Source organism: Copidosoma floridanum, unplaced genomic scaffold, assembly GCF_036245765.1.
Source record: "Copidosoma floridanum isolate Cflo_tuat_1 unplaced genomic scaffold, Cflo_Japanese_pri ptg000013l, whole genome shotgun sequence".
NCBI classification, from domain to species: Eukaryota; Metazoa; Arthropoda; class Insecta; order Hymenoptera; family Encyrtidae; genus Copidosoma; species Copidosoma floridanum.
The window spans coordinates 22,130,329-22,153,809 of NW_028321890.1; the positions used below are offsets into that span (position 1 = coordinate 22,130,329).

At 38.5% G+C, this 23,481-nt stretch overlaps 2 protein-coding genes across 3 annotated transcripts in view; one reads left to right on the forward strand and one right to left on the reverse strand.

Moving 5' to 3' along the window:
- Positions 1 to 7,427, forward strand: l(2)k09022 (HEAT repeat containing 1 homolog l(2)k09022). Of its 2 annotated transcripts, XM_089591731.1 has the most exons (11): positions 1 to 193; positions 292 to 434; positions 528 to 822; positions 900 to 2,963; positions 3,118 to 3,239; positions 3,294 to 4,887; positions 4,958 to 5,546; positions 5,660 to 5,977; positions 6,049 to 6,500; positions 6,589 to 7,045; positions 7,140 to 7,427. In XM_089591731.1, exons 2-11 carry the CDS (start codon positions 293 to 295, stop codon positions 7,308 to 7,310), a joined length of 6,204 nt encoding a protein of 2,067 aa, XP_089447857.1. In that variant the 5' UTR covers positions 1 to 193; position 292; the 3' UTR covers positions 7,311 to 7,427. The 2 variants fall into 2 exon arrangements, with proteins under 2 accessions (XP_089447857.1, XP_014204224.2); XM_014348738.2 differs by having other exon boundaries at positions 900 to 3,006; positions 3,110 to 4,878.
- Positions 7,427 to 23,481, reverse strand: part of LOC106636187 (uncharacterized) — a 23,949-nt gene continuing 7,894 nt past the window's right edge. Inside the window, exons 5-8 of the mRNA XM_014348507.2 lie at positions 23,189 to 23,377; positions 10,665 to 10,889; positions 8,700 to 8,784; positions 7,427 to 8,071 (exon numbers count right to left, since the gene is read on the reverse strand). Of these exons, the coding sequence (XP_014203993.2) occupies positions 7,975 to 8,071; positions 8,700 to 8,784; positions 10,665 to 10,889; positions 23,189 to 23,377 (596 nt within the window). The 3' untranslated portion in view covers positions 7,427 to 7,974. The remainder of the gene's footprint in view (positions 8,072 to 8,699; positions 8,785 to 10,664; positions 10,890 to 23,188; positions 23,378 to 23,481) is intronic.

Below are 23,481 nucleotides of genomic sequence, written 5' to 3' on the forward strand. Positions count from 1 at the left end.
GGCACGTGGTGACCTGCTGATGGCTGAAAGCCTCCAAAACTTGCAACAAACTGCTCTAAAGCTGACTTAAATCAGCAAACGGTGTTAACTATAATCGAACATACGCATGGGTGTCGTAAGCTACATTTCCACCGATAATTGTTAACAAAAAATTTTTAAGTGTTTTTTTTTGGGAGTGCAAAAATAACTCAAAGTAAGTAAGCCTACTCTAGGTTATGTGTGGCTTTTGCGGAAGTCTTTTAGCGGTTTTAAAGTAATTATGTGTAACAAAGTTTTATAACTAAATTTCAGAATGGCTACTTCGCTCGCAGAACAACTTAAAAGGCTAAAGACACCTCAGACTGCGTTACTTTTGCAGGACAAGCGCAAGCCAAGTTTGTTATTTGATACAAAGGAGGCTGCTAATCTTGACAGGAACACTGTTTATAGTATTGGTAACTTACTTTTGAAAAAAATTTCTAAAATATGTTTTCATAAAGTGAATTGAATTTTTTTAAATATTTTCATCTATTTATTACTGTTATTAGGTTTAAGTGGTTTGGATGAATTAATAAAATTATGTAAGGTCTTTGATGAGTTCAAACGGACGTTATTTGCAATGGGTTCTTTAAATTTAGAACGTGCAGTGCAAGATCAAAAAGCTAATAAAAAATTAGATGCAGAAATTAATAGGTTTTTAGTGCTACTCTCGCCATATTTCCTGCTGAACATAGCACACAAGGCATTGGAATGGCTCATTAACAGGTATCACATCCACAAATACAACAAAGATGCATACATGTTGTTGATACTGCCTTATCATGAAAGCAGGATATTTGTCAGGTAAGTTTAAAATTTAATCCTTATGTGGTACATAATGTTAAGAAACATCATTTTAAACATAAAATACAATTTTTTAGAGCACTGCAGCTATTAGATTTGTCAGAGCCTAGTGATAGATGGCATTGGATCAGTCCTATTCAAAAGACTCGTAACCCATTGCCTCCATTATCAGTTGTTAATCAAGCAGCTAGGGATAATGGTTTTCTCAAGCTTATGTGTGAACATGTTGTTATTGCAACTGAAATTTATGGGGATCAAGCAAACTGCTTAAATACTCTTTATGGTTTTTATACTTGTGTTGTAGCAGGAGGAATCAGACATTCTCAAGTTGTAAATGATGTGCAGTTTAATCATATTCTGCCCGCTTTGTTAAAAGGATTACATAGTCAAATAGCGGAATTTGCAGCCAGTTCTTATATAATTCTTGCTGAAACTATTTGCAAAATTAAAGTCAAAGAAAAAACATTGAATTCAATGATTTCAAAGGCTATAAAAGAAACGATATTGCCTCAAGAAGTAATGATTTTGACAATATTTTTGTATGACAATCCTCATAACAGTTTATCTGAGGTTTCTGAAAAAGTGATGCTTAGATTATCAACAAAGATATGGTTCATTGAAATTATTATCAAAATAAAGAATTCAGGAGTAGATATTTCTAAATTCATCATTCTCTTTCTCAATTCGGCATTTAGTTATATTGCACAACCTAAATATTTTAACGAATCTGAGCATGTCAAGAAAACAATAGAAAGAATCTTTGATCATGTCTCATTCGAAGACAATGAAGTGTTATCAATACTCCATACTACGTTAGCAGATATTTCAGAGGAAAAATCTCAAGAAATCAAGGAGTATTTCATGAACTTGTATCAATCTATTGAAAAAAAATACCCAATCTCTTTTGACAAGTATTTGAATGAGCTGATGAATTCCAAAGAATTTGACGAAAAGGCAAATAAAATCTTCAAATTCTTCCTGTCGTGGTACTCGAAAGCTGGTATATCGTTAGATATTTTTACGGGGCTGAACCATTACAGTGCTGAACAGAGAATTATCGCAATTGAAAAAATTGGCAAAAAAAATATAACCATACCAGATGATTTTAAAGAAATAGTTAACAAATCTCTATTGTCAAGATTCAACGACGATGATAATAGGGTAATAGAGGCTCTGTTAAATCTGCCAATGCGTTTTCTCCAGAGTACTTTTGATCAAGATACATTAGTCGACGAGCTGATAACACTAGTTTCTAACTGTCACACCAAACACACGAAAAAGTGTGCTAAATCTGCTCTCAAAGTATTATTGAAACTTTGCGACGAGAGTGACGATGTCAATGTATTTTTGGTCACAGTGCCATTCTTGTTTCCAATGGAGAACGAGGATGTCGCGATTGTGCAACAAATATTGAAATCTGATTTTGCTAAAAGGAATTTGTATTTCAAAAAAGTTGCTGAGGAAATAGGAAACTCAACAGATGCCGAGTCCGTAAGGTTGGTGGCTTTCCACAACATCCTCACCGCCGATCTGCTACCACCTGCAGTCAACATTCTTTCTGCGATCAAACAGCAAATTCCACATGGTGACGCTGCTTCGGCCTTTTTTAATATGATTATTATGGGATCAGTTTGCCGAGTACCGGTTCGTACCCTCAACCTCGAAATAGCCAGAGAAGCCGTCGAAATAGCTGCTGAAATGATTAAAACTTTCCCCAATGTCTTACCCCTCAAAGATGTCACCCACATCAGCGCTAATAGTCTTCTGAATGCTCTGAAGTACGTCTACAAAAAGTCGCTGCCACTTCAGGTCAACACCTTTGTTCTGGAACAGGTTCACAGGCGCCTGAACCTAAACAGCAACTCGACCTTTGATTTCGAAAATGATTCTGAAAGGACGCAGTTGATCCTTCGAGTTTTGGAAATCACCTTTGATGGCATGTTTTATCGTCAATGGCACAAAGAATATCAGAAGTGGGAAGAACATTACAAGTGGTTCTTGAAGATTTTTTTCACGTTGCACTTCAAAAACGTGGAGGAGGCACTGAAGTTCTTCTCACAGTTCTTTTTGAAGCCGATCAAGTCAGCGACGTCGTACAAAGCTCTGCAGATTTGCACGACTCTTCTCGAAAACTACAAGCCAACACAGGAGACGCCTGATACTACGAAGAAGAAGGATGAAAAGGTATTAATTTCTTTTATAAATTACCAACATAATACTTCTTGCAGCTTACACATACATTCGCATGATCTCCAACAAAAGCTCAGTGTAATTTTGATTCTTACAGCTCCAGTTTTTCCTGTGGGTACATAACGACAGGACTTTTTTGATGAACTTGCTGTTTGCTCTCTGCTCAGAAGTCAATCTTTGTCGCGAGGTTGCTGTAAATATACTGAACAAGCTGTCTCAACTTGAAAGTACCGGAGATACTACAAAAGATAAAAATAAAAAAAATATTGAAAGTGTGAAAGGTATTGAAAGTGCCGCGATGAAAGCATCTTATGCGCTTCTCAAAGAACTCAATGACTCGAGTCAAGAATTTGCCTTGGACGCAAACCAATTGTCGGTACACTTGTACACATTGTTGTCACCAGATCCGGATGTGAGTTCTCATCTAAAGCCAACACTTCGAACCGATTTAGAGACAGCCCGAGAACTACTGTTCGAGGCAACTCTATCGGATGATGTGCCTGTACACGTTCGTGCTCAATTGCTCGATATATTGATTTACGTCAACGGACCTAATATTTTAATGAGCCTTGTACCGATGTGTAAGAAAATGTTGGACACAGTCACCGAAGATAAGGTATTCGCGCAGAAAGTTATAAAAAATATTCTTCAGAGATTCGATAGTAGTTCGGTCGAGGCATTAAGAGACAATCATTGTTGGGGATTCTTTATGGAATGCGTGTCGAATTGTAAAACCCAAATTGCCACGGATAATGGCAAGCAGTACGTCAACGTTATTATTTTGAAGCAAGTCGACAACATATTCTTTAACCAGATGGGAGAAATATCGAGAAACTTACAAAAGGAATTTTTGGCAAAACTTGTAGACATCGTAACCGATTGCGACATTGATCCGATTCTTTTGGTGACAACAAGATTAGTGAAGAAGATACAGATAGACGCTCAGCTGGTCGTAGACGAACTGAAGCTCATGTCGATGATTGAGGACGAAGCGGAAGCTCTAGATGCGAAAAGATCGACGAGGCCGAGAAGGAAGAGCATGGCTAGGAGACGAAGTAATTACAGTCCTGAGCTAGTAAATAGCAGGAAATGGAGGCGTGGAGTAACGCTATTGGAGTTTATCCAGCACACTAACAACATCGAAAACGAGGAGCTGTTGATTCCAGTTCTGTTCGAGCTGCTAAAGACGTGTCTGTGCTTCGAAGAGCAGAGCCCGGTCGAGTACACGTACCAGCTTATCCTATCGACGATCCACCACCTTACCACAAAGTCTGTGCCGAAGAAAGAGGCCGACAATTACGTGGATTTGATCGCTCAGTGCATTCGCACGTCTCGCAACCCCCAGACTCACCATCACGCTCTTCTCGTACTTGTTGAACTCTTCAAACACGCGGATGTCCAGAGAGCATTGCAGAACATTATGCCAATTTTCACGTTCATGGGAAGTACTGTGCTTAGGCAGGACGATGCCTACTCTATTCAGATAATATCGAAGACGATCGACACCGTGGTGCCGATCATCAACGCTAGCAACGACGTGAATCACGTCTGTGAGATTCTCAGACTGTTCGTCACATCCTTGCCTGATATACCCGAGCACAGGCGTGTGCCGCTGTTTGTTAAGCTGCTACAGCTGCTCGATAACTACCTGCACATGTATTATCTGCTCACGTTCGAAAGCCACGTTTTATCAAAGAGCGTCGAGCCATCGCAAGAAAAGGAGTCCGAGAGACTGAGATTCGCTCTATTGATGTCGCAAGAGTTTCCAGTACAGAAGATCACTAGAGTTTGCGTTCTTCTAGTTGAGTTCTTGCGAGAATTGCCTGTTGAAATCCAAGGCAACAACAAAGTTCTCAATTATCGAAGGTACGTTACGTCTGATCATTCGTGTACTCATATTTATACGTTTTATTCATCTAAATTTATTTAAACTTATTTTTTTCAGTAAACACCTATTCGACGTCGAAAACAACACACCGAAACACTTGCGCCACTACAAATATACGATCGTGCGTTTCTTGAGCACATTATTGTCCAGTCCAGACTTTATTAACCGAGTGGCTGAGTTAAGCGATTCCGAGGTCGACGATTTGATACCGATTTACAACAAATTTATAATCGAGCTGATGTTGTACATGCAAAACACTTCGAAAAACGCGGAAGTGAACCAGGGCAAACCAGATGGAAAATACTGGCGCGTCATGTTGCACGGTCTCTACGACATTCTCGATCTCATTAATAATCTTTTGCCGAATAACGTTTTTATAAATAGTATCGCGAGGTTGATTCAACACGATTCGTTGACTATCAGGAGAAGAGCCTTGGAGTTGCTAAATGCAAGATTAGCGCAGAAAAAGTTCTTTGACGAGGATCACAATCACTTAATGACTCTTGTCGAGCCAGTTATGGGAATTTTGGGTGGGCCACATAAGTTTGTTAATCCGGAGGTGGAGCTTATTCAACAGACGGCTTTGATAACATTGAAATTACTGGCCAAGTTATTGGCTTCTGACAGACCAAGTGAATTCAAACCGGTAAGTGAAACCTTCATCTCAAAGATTTATTTATTTGTCCTGGGTGTAGTGCCAGCTAGTATTATGATGAACTTTTGCGCTAACCTCATAGTTATTCATTTATTCATTTTCAGATTCTTGATTTGGTGACTGAACTCGTCCACAAACGCGAAGGTCCAGTACTTGGAAGTGCAGTACTTTGTGTTGCGGAACTGTGTAGTTCTATGAGAGCTTACGCGATACAGGGTCTCAATAAATTTGTGCCGGCTATTATTAAACTAATGGGAAAGCACTGCACTCAAGAAATCCCAGATATTTTAACCACAAGTATAATAAGCGCGCTTCAAAAGATCGTCGAGTCTCTGGGAAATTTCTTGTCACTTAATCTTGACAAACTATTGTACGAGCTTGCACGGTTAAGTTTACTTTACAAAGACACAGAGCATCCGAAGGTAATAAAAAAAAAGATTCCCGTTTTATTATTGAATTGTTAAAACAAACCAGAGTGTTGAATAATTTACAGATTGGTCCGGTGGCGGCTCGATTGAATGCCACAACGCAAAAGTTGACCAGTTTTCTTCCACTGCGAATATTACTAAAAGCCACAGATGATACCTACCAAAAACTTCTGACCGAAAAATCGTATCAATACATTTCTCCACTCATGAACATATTTTCCCAGTCGTTCATTAATGTCCAAATGTCTGATCTAAAGCATATAATCAACACTTTGGCCAATTTCTTTTTGAAAGTACTTCAGTTCCGTGAAGAAGTTACAATAAACAAGGGTGATATGGACGTGGAGGAAGAAGCAACGTTGCAGGATGTTATTAACGTGGAAGAAAGTGCGAGCAACGCTCTGATTGCATTAATTCGTAAGCTAAGTGAAAATATATTTAGGCCACTGTATTACAAGATGTATGACTGGGCTGCAAGGAATCCACACCACAAGCAGAGAAACATAACGTTCTACAGGTACTTTTCTGCTGTAACTCCAATTTTCATTCGTAGTTAAGCGTCGACGATTGAAACAAATGTAAATTATTGTATTCGTTTTCTGTAGGCTATCTGCAACCGTAGCAGTACATCTCAAAGTATTGTTCCTCATATTTATCGGTCACACTCTGAAACATGCAGCCTCTTTATTGACCGGAAACAATATTATCAACATCAACAGTGAAGAGCCATTAGAGACGACGCTTCCCGACGAAGCAAGCAGAATAGAACTAATCGAAGAAATATTGCTCATGTTCCAGCGAGCTTTTAACTATGACGAAAACGGTTATGTTAATCAAGAAAGATTTGAAACGCTAATGCAGCCGATCGTTGACCAGTTGGAGAATATAGCGGGTGGCAGAGCGGCTTACGAGAAACGAGCAAACGACTTGATTGTTCCGTGTGTCGCAGCCTTTGCTGGTGCGATAAATGATGAAACATTGCACAAACAGCTGGTGTATCAAGTCTTATTGAAAACGAGAAACTCCAAGTCTTACGTGCGAAGTGCTGCGTTGGCCGCAATTGTAAGTCATTGCTTTTTGTTGTATACTTAATGTTACTTTATGCAGTAGTAACGGAATTTAATCATCAAATTAATTTTTCTTTTTCCCTCCAAAGGTGGAGATAGCGCAAAAGTTAGGAGAAGGTTTCACGATATTGTTACCAGAGACGGTGCCATTCTTGGCAGAATTATTAGAAGACGAGGATGAAGTGACGGAAAAGAACGCCCAAAATGCCGTGCGAACATTAGAAGAGGTCCTGGGCGAGTCTCTGCAAGAGTACTTTTAAAACTGTTCATATCTGTAATATAAAACCTATACATAGATTTACATGTAGGACTAAGTTTTTTTCACTCGATTTTTATCCATCAATTGTGTATAAAATAAACGACAAATTTTATGAAAACGTTGTTCATTTATTCAACTTAAATACAATTTTGGACGAAATATACACGCATATATTTTTTCCATATATATCTTTTTGTGTTTAATAATAGTAATCTTTTTATTCTCTTTCTTTTTTCTTTATCATACATCGTTAAAATTCCAATAATCCCAGCAGAGCAGGTTCATTCGAGTCGTTAAATTATGGGCAATAGAATTTTTATCCAACTTTTGTTTTCATCGTCAAACATAAAAACTGTATTGAGTCACATTTTATTTGAAAGTATATAAAAAAATCTTCAAAACTATGGCACACGCATACGTCGCTTGCTATGCTTGGCAAAATGAAATCGGCAGTGGATTGACATGAAAAATGAAATCGAAGACAGTAAATGACATTGATCGATGCATCCATTGACGTCGCACAAGCTTTTTAGTTTGAGCTGCGAACATTAGGCCGTCGACGCTAGCGAATCTGCTGCATCGCTTGCGGTACGTGAAATTTTTCTAAAAATTTAATGACGATCGCTGCTGCTGCTGTTGGTACAAGTTGTCGAGTCTCACTGCGGTCAGACTCGCGACGAGTCACCGTTTGGCTGCTGCAGTTGCTGATGGGCATCGTTAGTCAACACGAGCTCTTCGTTTCGGAACTCGTCGGGCGTCTTTCTGAAATTATCGTCGACATACCTTGATTTTAATGAACAGAGCAGAAAGAAAAGATCGAGATGTGAGTTTCTTTAGACAATAGATAATGGAAACAAGTACACTAAGAATCGTTATGTTTTTTATTTTCTCAAAGACAAAACTTGTATTTGCTCCAAAAATAAAAATGTGCAATTCGTATTTTTTCTTTATATTTATTTCACCTACCCGAATCTAAAAATATCAACAAAAAAGAAAACTCTTTGCACTTTTCTTCATTTAAGGTTTTTCAATGACTTTTTATCACTCAAGAAACACGGAAAACTGCATGTTTGAGTACGTAAATGTGACTTTTTTTTTTTAAATTAAAAATCATATAATTATTCATTGAAAAATGATCTGTTAGGGAAGTGCAAGTGCTTTCCCACAAAATCATGTACTTTAGTTATTTGAGTGGGATTATTCAAAGTTATAAGCTTATTTAACAGTGAAAAATATATGTTGCATGGAATTATATAATTTATTGTATTCGTATGAAAAGTATTAGAACGTATGGAACGTATTTAATGTTTCTTTGAGAAAAAGCATACTCCTACGGGACTAAGCAGCATATTTTCTTTACGATTTCGATAATCGGCTTGCCGATCGTTACCTTTTTCTGTACTGGAAAATGATGTACACAATGACGGCGTTGCCGATGAACAGCATAGCGATGAGTAGCATCGGCAAAATGATGTCTGGAAGAGTAAAAAAGGCGTCAAGTTAATTATTTGCAGAAAAGAGTATCGTGCTAGTTTATCGAGCTTTTTTTTCCCTTTCTTTAGAAAGTAATAATACACACAGATGCTACCTCGTTAGCCTTAAACGAGCTTTAAGCATCAAATTAGTGGATGAAGGTGATCGAGAAGTAGCAAGGAAGTACCTATATATCTTCGAGCTTTTCCGGCGAGTGATTATGTGTAGGTATTAATGTTTCGCTCCCTTAGTTCCCCCTATTGTTTCGGAATATAGAGCGCAAGCATTGCATGCATTGCAGCTGTTCTTGACGTATTTGCTTTCAGGAATGAGAATGAAAAATGTGCTTGTGTATAATTAGTTCTGGAACTACTCGAGTAGTCGGGAATTTGCCGAGAGCTTTGTTAGGTGTATGTTTGTTTGCTTCATAGAAGTTGTAATACAAGAAAATTCGCTTATTTACTGGTACATTCGGTGTGTTACTTATGAGTGGGGGAAAAACTTAGTTGGGTTTTCTTTTTCTTTTTCTTTTTTTAAATAGTTTTTAAAAAGACATGTACGTTGATTTCATTAGGAAAAAATTGAAGTTGATGTGTTTTTTTTTAATTTAACGAATTTCAACTTGATAGGATTACTATTTATTCTTTTATAGTAATTTTTTTACTTCGTTTATTGACAATGTAAATAAAACACTTATAAATAAATTTACTTCTTTTATTTTATAACTACTCGGCAACAAAAATATCAGTATTCTTATTCTGACTGTGAGTAGGAAAATATTTTTTTTCAGAAAATAAGTACTTCTACTCTTTAGCTATGTATTATTGATCAATTATTAAATGTACTAACTAAAATTAAAATAATAAAAAATGTACGAGATCTCTGAAATAAATTTAAAAAATTTGCAATTGTAATTTTTTTATTTTATGTGATGTTTAGTATCATATGCATTTATAGTAAATTTCAAATAAAACAATTTTTATCACACGATAATAATATGTATAAGTGTACTGGATCATAATGTAATTACATGGACGATGACTTTTAAGTAAAAATAATTTAAAAGTACGTATAAAATGTCACGTTCATTAGTTGTTAAGATAACGTTAATGGATTTTCACTTATTCATCCAAAATAGACCTATGGTAGTTATACCTTTTAAAATTAACAGGGTTCCGAAATTATTTGTAATGGTAATTGTTTATTGGAAGGAATACGCTAGACATTGGTTGAAAACATTAAATTTTATCCATTTAGTTGAAAAAATTTTTTTGAATCAATTGATTGGAGAAAGACAGCGCTTGAGTTCTTGAAAATAAACGGTGATTAGAAATGTAAATTTTTTTTCAAATTTCGTAATCATTGTTGCTACAGAGAAACATTTTTCAAGGCACAAAACATCGTTGAACCACAAAGTAATTTTTAGTGTAAAAAATAACACATCCTTCATTTCACTGTCCAGTATGATAATATTTTTAAACTAGGAAAAAAATTACAAAAATACCTTTGAAATAGCTACTTTTTCCGAATGTACATCGAAACAGCTGTTTTCTTGATCATCGAAACGTAGACGCTTATTTTTCGTTTTCCACTTAAACAAACAAAAACCGATGAAGATACATACACGTCAGAGTTCGTAAGTAGGGTCGAGTGTAACGTTACCTCCTGTGTGTGAAATTCATCACACCCTATGACGTGACGAGTAACTTCAACGCGCTTTATCTCCCCAACTTTTGTTCAAGTGAAAAAAGAAAAATAACCAGGTGTCTAATATTTGTTCGATAATCAACACGAAGGCCTCAATGAACTGTACATGTATATTTTTAAACAAGTGTTGGAAAATCCTTTAAAGCAAAAGGAGCAATAACAAGGGTATACTGACCTACGACGAAATTGCCGTCCTTAGCCATGGCAGTCTGGGTTTGATCCATGATACTGTAGTTAGTCGCTTTAGTGAGCACGTCTTGCGTGTTGGGGATCCGCTCGTGGATAGAACCGTTCTGTTCTAGGATGCCAGCACCGACACCGCCACTGGCGTCTGATAATCCCGCCAGTCGATTGTCGGCGTCCACTTTGCTTCTTTCGCCGATTATCGCCGACGACGCTGCTGCAATGCATATTCGTTAGAAATACATATTTGTGTATGTACATAAGAGTCGAGAAACGCGTAATTTAAGTCGAAAATCAACTCGTGTGACAATAGATAGTTATATCAATGGCCAATCGCTTGCATATGGCTCTATTTGGCGGATTGATTTAGTACGAGGGCCGTGATACGGGTACGATCGATGCCTGCTGTGTTACTATTGTTTTTATTTTTTTTTATCACGGCTGATGGTTGAAAAAAGTAAAAATTGCATTTCTAAACATTTCCATTTTTCCCAAGCCGCAAAATTTAATTAAAAAGTTATTGCACGAACACATCTTGTTATAGTCTTAAATACAATAAACACCTTTTTTCTTTTTAAGCGCTCAACCTGTTTACTACCGCTGATATTAGATTTTTCTCCACCAATTAACGGTATTCATCTTTTCCATTCCAATATATCGAATTCTAATAAAATATTTTTTGCACATTTGTACAGATTTTTCTTTGCAGAGTTGAAATATTAATTTAATGTAATTTTTTTTTTATTGCTATGAAATCTGATATTGACAAAATTGTACTGTCGAATCGATAATGATTCTCGTTATCAAAGAGAAAAAGTTGTTATAAATTTAATTTTTAAAACTTATTCGCACAAAAGAGCACTTGACTCGAACCATTTTTTGATAAGAAAAACGATTTAAAAAAATGTAACCTATACTTTAAAGACACGATTCCCAATGCAGATATAGTATACAGATTTTTGTCTTTTACCATTGAGTACGATCTACAACATATTTCAATTATTACTTATTCAAAGCAAATATTAACTTACTTGATAAATACAGATTAGTTTACTCAAAAGGGTAAAAAATCACAATTAAAAAATATAATGATTTTGCGATAAAAATCGCGTTCATCGGCAAAATCGGTAAAAGTTTCACTTATTCAGATCGAGAGAGTTAATTAAGATAGCATTTAAAATTCGCAAAATTTCCAGCTTCTAAAACAAACGCCAAGCCCTCCCGCTTTTTTCGACTTATCGCACAATCACCTAGCCGAAACGAGGACGCAACACCAAACAGCAAAAATTCCAAAGCTTATCGAAGAATCGCGTTAGTAATTTATCAACTTTGATGTATACCTAGCCACGCGTCTTCCAATGTTACACACCGAGTCGTTCAAAGTGTCAACTCCCACTGGAGCGCTTATTCAAGCGGGACGAGAAAAAGACGGCTGCTCCTAAAAAAATGTCACACGAGTAATTGACACAGGGGCCCGTTCAATTGAACGCGATTACCGGGCACTTGATACAAACGCAATGCCACTCGCTTACGCGCCACATCGCTTATATGCACACATGTATGCATTGGGTGTACATTGGGCACCGTCCCATTCTGTCTAAGAATTTTTTGATCACACGCAAGAACCCGAGCTATACTTAGCCAACCACGTACACCTATTTGTTTTTTTGTCACGTGTTCAATGCTACATCATGGCCGTGAATTTAATAACCACTCGCCGATTAAGCTATCAAAAAAGTACAAATTTAATTTTATGACGAATTCGTTCATACATAAATGTGACAATGCAACCGTGTTCAATTTATCCGTGAATATAACGCTTTGAAACCCTCGATTTATACCCTTAAATAAAAAAAAAAAAAAAAAAAATTTGGTTTCGAAGTGAACAACAGTCTACTGTAGTACTGTATAGAACCTTTTCCCGAACTAGAGCAGAGCAGAGTTTAACTACGTTATCGCACACGACTCGGAAGTTTGAACGTGATTATGGGCGACGGTGTACAGCCATAGGAATATTAAATGCGAAATTGTAAAACGAGAGCAGTATACATGATGGCATGCATGTACGCTCGCGTCTTCCTCTTCTCTTTCGTACATTTTAACCCATATAACGGGCAACAGAACGGTACGTGGTCTCTTTTTCCGCTCATGAATATAAAAGGGAGGATCGTTGAAGAGTTGAAAACAAAAAAGCTTCCCGACCTACCAGGGATATGGCCCTAATAACGATGGGCTTTCAGGAGAGGAGAGGATTTGTTCGCCCGGAGGGGTTGTGAGGGAGGTTTAATTTTCTCTCTTTATTCTTCGGATTTTGCAAGCTGTCGGTTCGATTGGACTCTCATAAGACTTTTATTGATTGGGTGTGGTGAAAATGATGTAGTTGAAATCCATTAAAATTTTGCTTTTTTTTTTTTGCTCCGTAATAGTGATTTTTTTTGTCGATACATCACTTTCAAAGTTATGGTAGCATTTATTTTTCAATTACTGTAAGGTAAATTTCATTCTCTAAAAAATTATTGGTTATAGTGATGCACAATAATTTCAGATTTTTAAGATAAATTTTAATGATCGAATGACGTAATTTATTGCCTGATTTTTATTCGATTTACTGATGTCATGTTGTTAGTACTTTAAATACTACAAAAAAAACGACCACCTGAAAAAACGCAAAGAAAAAAAAAGGTATACAATACCAACACTCACTTATAATGCCTTTTAAGCCGCTCGTGAGACTAGGCATCATCTTGCTCTCTCTCTCTCTCTCTTTGTCCTTTGTTCAACTTCTCGAGTAGTTGTTCATCAAAAGAAACAAAGAAAAGCAAACCAACCGTGCAAGAGAACAAGGCAATTAATCTACAGCACGGTGCAAGGAAACGAGAGTCCAATCTTTAATAAAAGTTAAAAGCATCGGAATGGCCCTCTCGACCACGGCGCATCCCTTGATTTGTTCTTTTTTGCGTGCAACTTTCTCGACCTGCTAGCGAAAGCAAAAAAGTAAAAAAGGATAAGCTAATGCAGCACGGCCAACGAGGCGAATATTATTTTCTCCTCCAAGGAAAAGCTCAGTGGACGGATGTGGGTCTGAAAAATTCACCACCACGCTTTTCTCCGAGCCACTGCACTAGCTTGTGTAAATACATCATTTACAGGCGCTCTGAGAGGATAAATCGGCCTCCCCCTTTTCCCTTTCTCTCTCTCTCTTGCTGTCCGACGGCTTTTTTCACCTACTTCCGCGAGCCAGTGGATCGATCCGCGCCGGCTGTGTGTCACGAAAACGCTATCCGCGAAACTGTGCCGAATTCCCTACCTTTACACTCTTCCGACGCGTTGGGGCTGCCCCTGCCTCTACCGAACGGTAGTTTTTGATATCTCTTTTATACTCAATAGTGAGACCAATTATTTGTTTTTCCAAAATCACCGTGTGAATCTTCAATATTTCTAACTTTGCTTTGATTACAATGGAGTATTTTCTGTTGGACCCTTCCGCGCGATACACCCAAAAATTTCAATCACCATGACAATTTATCCAAATCTTGTTTGATTTTAAATTCATGCAAGGCTTGTTTTATTTTTTAAAACATGTGTATTTCATTTACAGAAGGGACAATGTGAAAATCGTATTGGTTAAAAAGTTATAAATCTACGACATAGTAATCGTCTATGGAGAGTGAAGAAGATATTTTTAATTTACCTAATGGGATTTTCAACTTTTTACCCTTTGTAAATAATCAATGGAAAATTTTTGAAGAAAAATAAACGTTATTTAACGAAAACTGAAATGTATTTCGAAAAATCGGTATCATATCATAAATATTTTTTAGTTCACATTGAGCGAAGCATATAATATTTCTTTACTCAATGATACTCTTGTAAATTTAAAAGATGATAATTAATATGAAAATAAGATTTAAAATCAAAATAGACCCAAAATTTTAGACTTGATGATTTTTTTTCTTATTAACCAAGCTAAAATTTAAAAAACGCATTGGTTGCTATTAATAATCGGTGTTTGAAAAAACTCATTTTCGACACGGACTCATGGACGACCTAAAACGTTATGCACAGTTTTCCGCTGCCACCCTCCTATTTGCAAGCTATAAAGTACAAGGCGCGTGCTCACGCGACATAATATACTATATACATTATACACAATAATATATATATATACACGTATACCGAAGCTTGTCGCGTGTTTCCGCTTGTCGCGGTCATTAGTTCCGCTTATCGGGGCCAATTATACGCCTTGCACTACTTACACATTTGTGTATAGAAGAGAACCGCACGCGTTTACGGAATAATAATTTTTGTGTGGGGGATGTGCAAGGGGTGCTGATGAAAGTTGAATCTCCGTTTTTCTGTTGTATTGCTGTTTGACTATCATTAATTCTAGAATTCAGAAACGATGCACTGCTTCGTCCCCACGCGTAATCAAATTAAATGGCAGTCGAGACATTTTACAGTATACCATTGGTGTTCTCGGATCGGGATAATCTTGGAAATTATCGCTCCACGAGCCCCGCGTATCGTTACTAATGGGATTAAATGCCCGTATATAACTGCGGACTCGTCCCAGGTGTAATTAAATTATATGCGGTGCAGAGCGATATTTCAGAGTACTCGGTTATACGTGTTTTGTACCCATCAGGACGGTAGAGGTTTTTTTTTTTTTTTGTTTTAACTTGAAATATTACATGAAAAAGAAACGAGTTGATTCACGAGCATGCAACAGACTGCATGTTATCTCAATCTGTAATTTACGTGATAAATTCAAAGCTCTCGCACGCCAAAACAAACGGAGTTAAAGCGTGCAGCCTCGTTTCGATTTCCGGCTGAGAAATTCTATCGGCGTCGGAAGCTTAATCGCGACTTTTATAAAATCTCGTCGAGCAATTTATCGCTCGCGTAACGAGTTTACAGCGCGGTGGTCTATTGGAGCGAGAGTGTTACTGTGATTCCCAAGCTCTGTGGTAGAAAAAGCCATTTGGAAGGTAGAAAGTACTCCATTGGTCTTAATTTTCAGAGGCCACGTAATAATATTACAGGTGCACCAATTTAGTTCTATACGTAGACGAAATAAAAAAATTCATCGAAAAACGGCTACCAATATTTTTTTGGCTTTAACATCGATATTCGAAAATGATTACTTGGAGCCTCAGGTGCGCTACTTCCGTGACAAATATATAGCTGACTATCCCGTACGCGCGCGACAAAAGCTCTCCGACTGATCGATACCGCTCCGTCGAACCCGCACCTATTGTTAAAATTTGCACACGGCTGCGTTTTATTGAGCCTCTGCACGTATAAATTGCACCCTGTATCCAGGCGGTATTCGCGTGCAAATTCATCCGAGTAAAATTTCAAATGACACAACGATTTTCCGCGTCAAAGTGACATTATTTCACAACCGAGGGACGGCGCATCGTGGAAGCGGAAAGATAAATCCCGCAGAGAGCCCCTCGCGACAGCAATCATACGTGACACAGAATCCACGTGAACGCCTCGAAAAGAAAACGACAGCCCCGACCCTTGCGAAAAAAGATACCCCTCACCCACTGCAAAAAAACAAAAAAAAGTACAGAGAGAAGAAAGAAGCCAGTGTCTGCGGTAAAAAGAGCATCGTCGCTCTTGTGCCAGCGCTGCAAGGTAAAAAAAAAAAAAAAATAAAAAAAAAAAAAAAAAAAGACAAGTACAAAGAAGAGGCCTCACCGCGAGAAGCAAAGCTTTCCCCGGTACGGCAATTTTTTTTCAATATCCGTCTAGTCGGTCCGAAAGGCAGAAGAGAGAGAGAAGGGGATGACTAAGAGGGTGAAGGTCGACGGCGACGAGTGTGGGTCTACACTGCCGATTCCCCGCTCAGCTGGCCTACGATCACACATCGTATGATATATACGACAGCATCGTGAGCCACACAGCCAGCACCACGTATATATATAGTATCCGTACACACCACACTACAATAACAATAACCACTGCGGGCGGCCAGTCACAAAACTCTCGACTCCCCCCCGCGTCTTGGAGCTACTTTTGTGTATACACCCGATGGAGCACAACGACGCGTCGTATATATTATATATTATGTATTTATAACAATAAGCAGCGTGCAAGAACGATCGTTGTTGACGTGAGTAACAAAGAGTATACGTCGAGCGAGCGTGCGCTCCAGGAGCGACTGGCCGCGACTGGATCGTACTCATGTATCCCCCGGCCCGCGCACACGTCGGCGATGGCTCGCGAAACTCAAGCGCGGGGGTGGTTCTCGTACACATGTTCACGCACGCGTACGTGCACAGGATGGATTGAGTGTAAGAGGCCCTCGCGTGGGGATGATGCGCGCGCGAGAGCTCCGTTCTATATCTAATCCGTGGTATACACGTCCGAGAAGGAGGGAGGGTTGGCTTTTCATTTTCCATCGCCCTCTTTTGCCCCTTTCCCTTTGTGCGGGCTTACACGGGGTTGATCTCTGTATCCACCCCTTTTCCATTATTACACGTGTACGTACATACAAGCTCGAGGAGACCTTTTATGTACCGAGTCGCGAGGAGGCTTTTATTCCACGCGTTGTAAGACTCGCCCGCGAGTACTCTAGGATATTTTATTCCTAGTTTTGGCTCGACAATGATTGCCGATGCATACGCCAGCCAGACTATGTGGTATATGTTTACATGGGATTGGTGGAAGGAGGGTTATTGGGTTTGCCGGGGTTCAACTTTTTTTTTCATTTTTTGGATTTGAAAAGTTTGCGGGGAAGAGGAATTTTGAAGAGGTTTTGGGTCGGATGAGAGTAATGAGGTCCTCGGATTCGGGGCTGAGTCTTTGAAAGGCTCTTTGTACGGGTTGGGCTCTGAAAAGAGTTTCTTTTTTACTTTTTTTCTGAATGCGTGTAGGTACGTGCATACCAAGAATTAAAATTTTCAATCCCAGGAATGAAAAGTTGGTGCGTTGTGAATTCTAAATTGTGTTTTTAAATGTGTGCCACCCACCCTGGTATGTCAGCTGCGTTAGTTAATTATGAAACGGTTTCTCAAGAAGTTAAAAAAACGAGTCGCGCAATAATTTCGTATTAGTTACCTGGCAAGGACTACATGGTACTGAAGATATGCATAAATCTGTCGAGGCGCTTGAAAGATTTATCGTCGTAAGGCGCTTACAGCACATGGAATAGGCATTACGGGAGGAAACGAGCTACGGTATAGGTAGACAGAAAAAAGATAACGACGTAACCGCAGGAATTTTTAGTCTTGCTAAAGAAGGAGAAAAAAGTTGTGGAAGAAACGCACATTTGAACGTCACAATTCTATACTCAAGTGTATTATATTGAAGTTAATGTTTAAAGTGTGTAGGAGAGATTATTGTTTTTTTTATAAAATGTAAAATCAATTATTTAGTAACTATTTTAGTAACTTGACCATTTTTTTCTCTGAGATAGTTGACTCAAGGAGAATGTGGGAACAAGCGTGTGAAATCTATGATAGTAATTTTTCACATTTCGTAGCCTTCTTAATTTTTTTCCGTTTCAAATTGTACAATAATATAGAATTGGTTGGATAGTATGAGACTAAACTATTTCCTTTTTTACCAAATATAAGCCCACCTTTTTTCCCCCCGAGGATAAATATACCCTTTTGGCAAACATGTAGGTTTATACCGAGAAAAAGTGAGAGACCGGGTGTAAAAAAATCTGCTTGTATATTATTAAATTTCATCTCAGCACGGTATACAAATACACACGCGTCGAGGTACAGGCTTCGCCACGGGGAATCCAACGAACAAAAGGTAGCCGTGGAGTTGAGAATAATAGGACTGTGGAACATCGAGCCTCGAGGATCCACAAGCAATTGAGCTGAGAAAGTATTCTGTTATATATTGTATAATCGACATTGGATTCGACAAATCACACGTGTGATGTATATGGATGGGAAACTCGAGGTGTGCGCATGTATACGCTCTTGTACAAAATAACTTCAATGCCTATACTATTCAAAACTGTATATCAAAGTAAGTCCATACGAACGAAGGCGAGACAGAGAAAAAAAAAAAAAAAAAAAAAAAAATACAAAGAGCACGATAGAGCGCGAAATCAACAGTTTTACGTGGAGGCGAAACTTGGTAGTGCCGTTAGAAGAGATAACGGAGCTGTATTTGATACGCAATTTTCACGTAGGAATGCTCGAATGACGACGAGAGTATAATAAAACCAATAACGTATCTGTATGCACTGCAGAGCCGACAATTTCTGTTGTGTTGTCCGTCGGGGTGTCAATCAGATATGCACGGATCTCTACGTATACATTTACTTATGTATAAGTGTATGATAAAATCCCTGAAGAATCGGGAGATGGAGGGAGCTAGAAATGAAGATCAAAATTTTTTCATGGTACAACTTACAGATCAATCATCAAACAAAAACTTGTTTTGAGCGCGTTTAAATGTTTTTCGAGGGAACGTGCAACTCTATTTTTTTGCTGCATGAGACGAAAAAAGATTGGTCATTGTTCTCGTGTCACCACTTTTCTTTACATATATTTTGTTTTAGGATAACAATAAAAGTTCTCCCATGGGGACATGCATTCCGTATATTTATGAACTACAGATAAATTTGAAGCCAATGACTATCCACAGTAGAAAGTGAGATTTTATGCTTCGTGGTGTGAGTCGCCGACGAAATACTTTTAAAATTTTTTATCCTCCCTCGTTTGTTATTTTTTCAAAGATTTGGACATATGGATGCCATTGTGCTTCGTATCGAACGCGATTGGCGATAGCACGCGACCGCCGTACAAGTCGTAAAAATCTTGCGCTCCTCGAACTCGAATTTTACCTTTCGTATTCGAAGAGCAATACGAGATTTTACTGAACCATGCCAACAATATTACCTACGCATGAGAGCTCTTTTAATGCTACAATGGATGTCCTTACACGAAAGGTATACATGGGCAGATCCATACAAAAACGTCTTAAAATTTTGGATAAACATCTTTGAAACAATAACTATTTTTTATATGCCTCTATAAATGCCAGGATTTAGAGAAAGCAAATAAGCTAACGTGAGAGGCATTCGAGCTTTTTTCGATTGTTTGGCACCGATTTTGAGAATGTTTATCGATTTTTGCTTGATTCACGGATAGTTATATTATTGTAGACCCTCAGATGTACTCTAGAAAGGAAATGCTTCAAGTAGTTTTTAAGTTGAAACTTGAAGGTATACTAAAAAGTAAAAATAACCCCCAAAAAATAATTTCATCTACAATTGAAAAAAAAAAAAAAAAAAAAAAAAAAAAATGAAAGTTTGTTCTAGGATCAGTGAAAAGTCTTAAAAGTGATTTGAATTTGATTTCCTCGGAAGGCTCGTAAAAGATAAAAATCTCCGTTCCTATAGGAATGACCGTCACAATAGTACAATATTAGTTTTCGTACCTACTATAGTTGTATGCACACCAGGTGGGAACTCGGTTTTTCCCACTGAGAGCACAGCGAACGTCCCAAAGTAGGAAAAATAATTTTACCTCAGTTCGAGAGGACTCCCAACCCGAGTTTTTCGATGGAATGGCTCATATATACGTACGAACGCTAACATGCACACGCGACCCAAGCAAGTTTTCTCTCAAAGAAAATCTCAACCGCAAGGCGGAAGCTTCGCACGTAATATAATAAAGACACACAGCGTAAAATAATCCATCGGATCACTGACCTCTCGTACGTATATACGCGTGATATGTTGTTGGTATACCTCCAGGTATATAATATATTGGCTTTCCTTTCCGGTACTACCACGCGGTTTTCCACAAACAGCTACGGCACAGGAGCGAGAGCGAGAAATTATGATAATAACGACGCAAGTACAAGTTGCACAGAGGTATATACGAAACAGGCTGGCGAGTCCACGAGAACGCAGCTTCTCAAAGAGGCTGAGAAGAAGCACTAACTGGGCAGCACGTGGCCTCGACGAGTAGATGCGTGCGCCCCCGACTGGTATATACCATTCTCTTCTCTTTCCTTCCCCGTGCGCCTCCTCTCGTTTCAATAACCCATCAGCCATTGTATTACACACGCATGTATATTGTATATATATATACATGTCGGGGTGTCGGACGCTCTCTCCCTCTCTCTTGCGAGCCAGCGGTAAAAGAGAGAAACTCGATATATTCGTGTGGGTATACGTATAGGTATAGGTCCGGACAGTCCGGGGCTGCAGACACGTACTGGCTGCCCTCGGCACCCCTTGGCCAGAGACCGATGATGCCTTTTTCTCTCGAGAGAATGGTGTAGTTGGTCGGGTTCTTCTGGGACACTCTTTCTTTCGCTTCGGAGACTCTCGCTCTCGAGAACTGATGGAGTTTTTTTTCCTCTTTATCGTCGGGTAAATGGGGTTGTCGCGGCCGCGGGGGTGAGTGCGTGCTCAGATTTTTGATGGGACCGTGGGGCGATACTGTTTTTGCAATGTCGCTGAGAGCCATTTTTTTTTCCCTTGAAATGAATTTTACGTGGTTTTGATTTTATTCGGGCTTTTGTGAATCGTGATTATTTTTTGGTTTTTTGCAATGCCCTTCTTTCAATCTCTGTGAGGCGGTCACCAATTTTCGTTGTGCATATTCTCATTTTTTTTTTCTCACTTCCTTTCTCTCTCTTTGGATGATTTTAATCGAGTAGGCGCCAAGTTCGTTTGGTCAATCTGACACTACGGTAGGTTTTGCCGATACTTTAATGGTAAACCTTTACGGGATTAGGATCTTCAAATTTAATATTTAATTCCACAGACTTTAACATAATTGATTAAAATACATAACTTGGTTTATCTTTTAAGTATTTTCTTAAACAATTGAATTAAAATGTACTCACAGCTCATACTTGTCAGTGTAGTACTTATTAACCAGTTTATGTAAGACTGATTGAAAGCACTGTTTTTGGAAACAATAGAGGAATAAAATTGCAATCAGTCCTGCGATCGTACACTGGTCAGATACACTTGAAAAAGCTTTCAAAATAAACTGTGGTACGCGAGTCAATTGCTGTACTTGATTGCTAAGCCGCACAAGCACACCCAAAGCGATACGCAAACAATACGCGTCTTTTAACATATATACTTCGAACAGCTGACTTAATATTGTTGAAACAACGTATAGCTACGTTGACTTAAAAAATTGCAAACTCAACCCATGGGCTGTTGCAAAATTTATTAAAATTAATCGTAGGACTAAAATTTAGAATTAATTATAACTGCGTTGTTACAAAAACTATAAAATGTACGTTGTAGCATATGTACTACAATTTTATCGTGCTGTCACAATATTATTCTCATTGTTGAAACTCTGCGTAAATGGTTACTCCAAGTGTATACAAATTGTTTAAAATTTCGTATCACTGCCGTGAAAACGATGTAAGTTTCCTGGTAAAAAAAAAAAATATATATATATATCTGAAAAGAGAGAAAGAAGTCAAAGGCCGGAACGATATGGCTTCGAATTTCACGTTCTGTTAATATCACCGATACATTCGAGGTAGACGAGAGATACGAGCGTACCACACGGGAGTCTGTGTACAAGGCAAATATTTACGGAGAGTGAAGCGCATCGGCTCGAGCTGCGCCCTGTACACATGCAGAGTTGGGTGCAAGTGACATAAAATGTACGGAAAGGGAAATATATAAGCGAAGCATTTGGAAGTAACGAAACGAGAACACGCTCGGGGCAACGCTCGGTCTCTTTCTTCCCGGCGCTGACTCTTCTTCGCTCATGTATAGTTGTCTCTTTTTTTTTTTTTATCTCTTTTTCCCTCCGACAATTTGCTGCTGCACTTTTTGCGCGTAATTATATGGAAAATTGCCTCGTACTCTCGCACCGTAGCTGTGGTTAAAGAAATATCTACCCCCAATTTTAAGTAGACTTTTATTATTGCTTGTTTATGCGGGTGAATATGTATACGCTGTCTGCCCTCAAGAGCTATTTCAACTGTAAAAATTACAGTTTCCTCAAAATAACTCGAGTAACAACGGATTCTCTCATAAATATCATCAGCGCTCGAGTGAAAGATAAACTCTCGTCTGATAAGAATTTCCGCGCTAAAGTTAAACATTCCCTGACGCTTATTTATATGCACTTTTGAAACAAAATGATGCATAAACCTCATGAAAAAATATGCAATAATATCAATTAATTTGTCTCAGTTTGAACGAGACATTTGTCATACTGGTGGTATCAGAAATTAAAATAAAACTTATAAGCGACGTGTATTGAAAAACTGCAACTCTACAGGATAAGAAAATACAAGCGAGCAAACAAGTGTAACGCTCCGATCGATTTTCCTGGGGAAAAAATATTCCCAGCGTTCACTTGTTTTTCGAGCACACAGCAGATGTACTTATCATTCGACAAACAGCCTTCGGATGGAAGGAAGCAAAAACAAGCAGATCTGCCAAACTCATATTATATTTGTGTGCAGTAATGCATCCCCGTACACGTCGAACCGAGCGAAATGAGGCAAAAAAAAGGACATTGTGTCCGCGCCAATCGAGTCACTCACCAACGCAGCCCGGCAGGTCAGGAATGCTCTCGAGCCAGTGTCCGTCCTTGCAGTGTATGGTGCGCCTCCTTTGTCCTGTGTCGGGAAACACTGTGCCGGTGCGGCAGAGTAACGTCTTCGTTTGCGTGGTGTCGTTTGAATTTGATACATAACTACCTGGCGGTGGCGTCACCTCTGAACAGCCGAAAACTGCAATGGTTTTGTTTATAACAGTACAGGTGTTGCATCATTCGATTGATAATGGATGTTGCAGATGATAAAAGAGGTTATTGAAGCTGCTCATGAATTTTCAA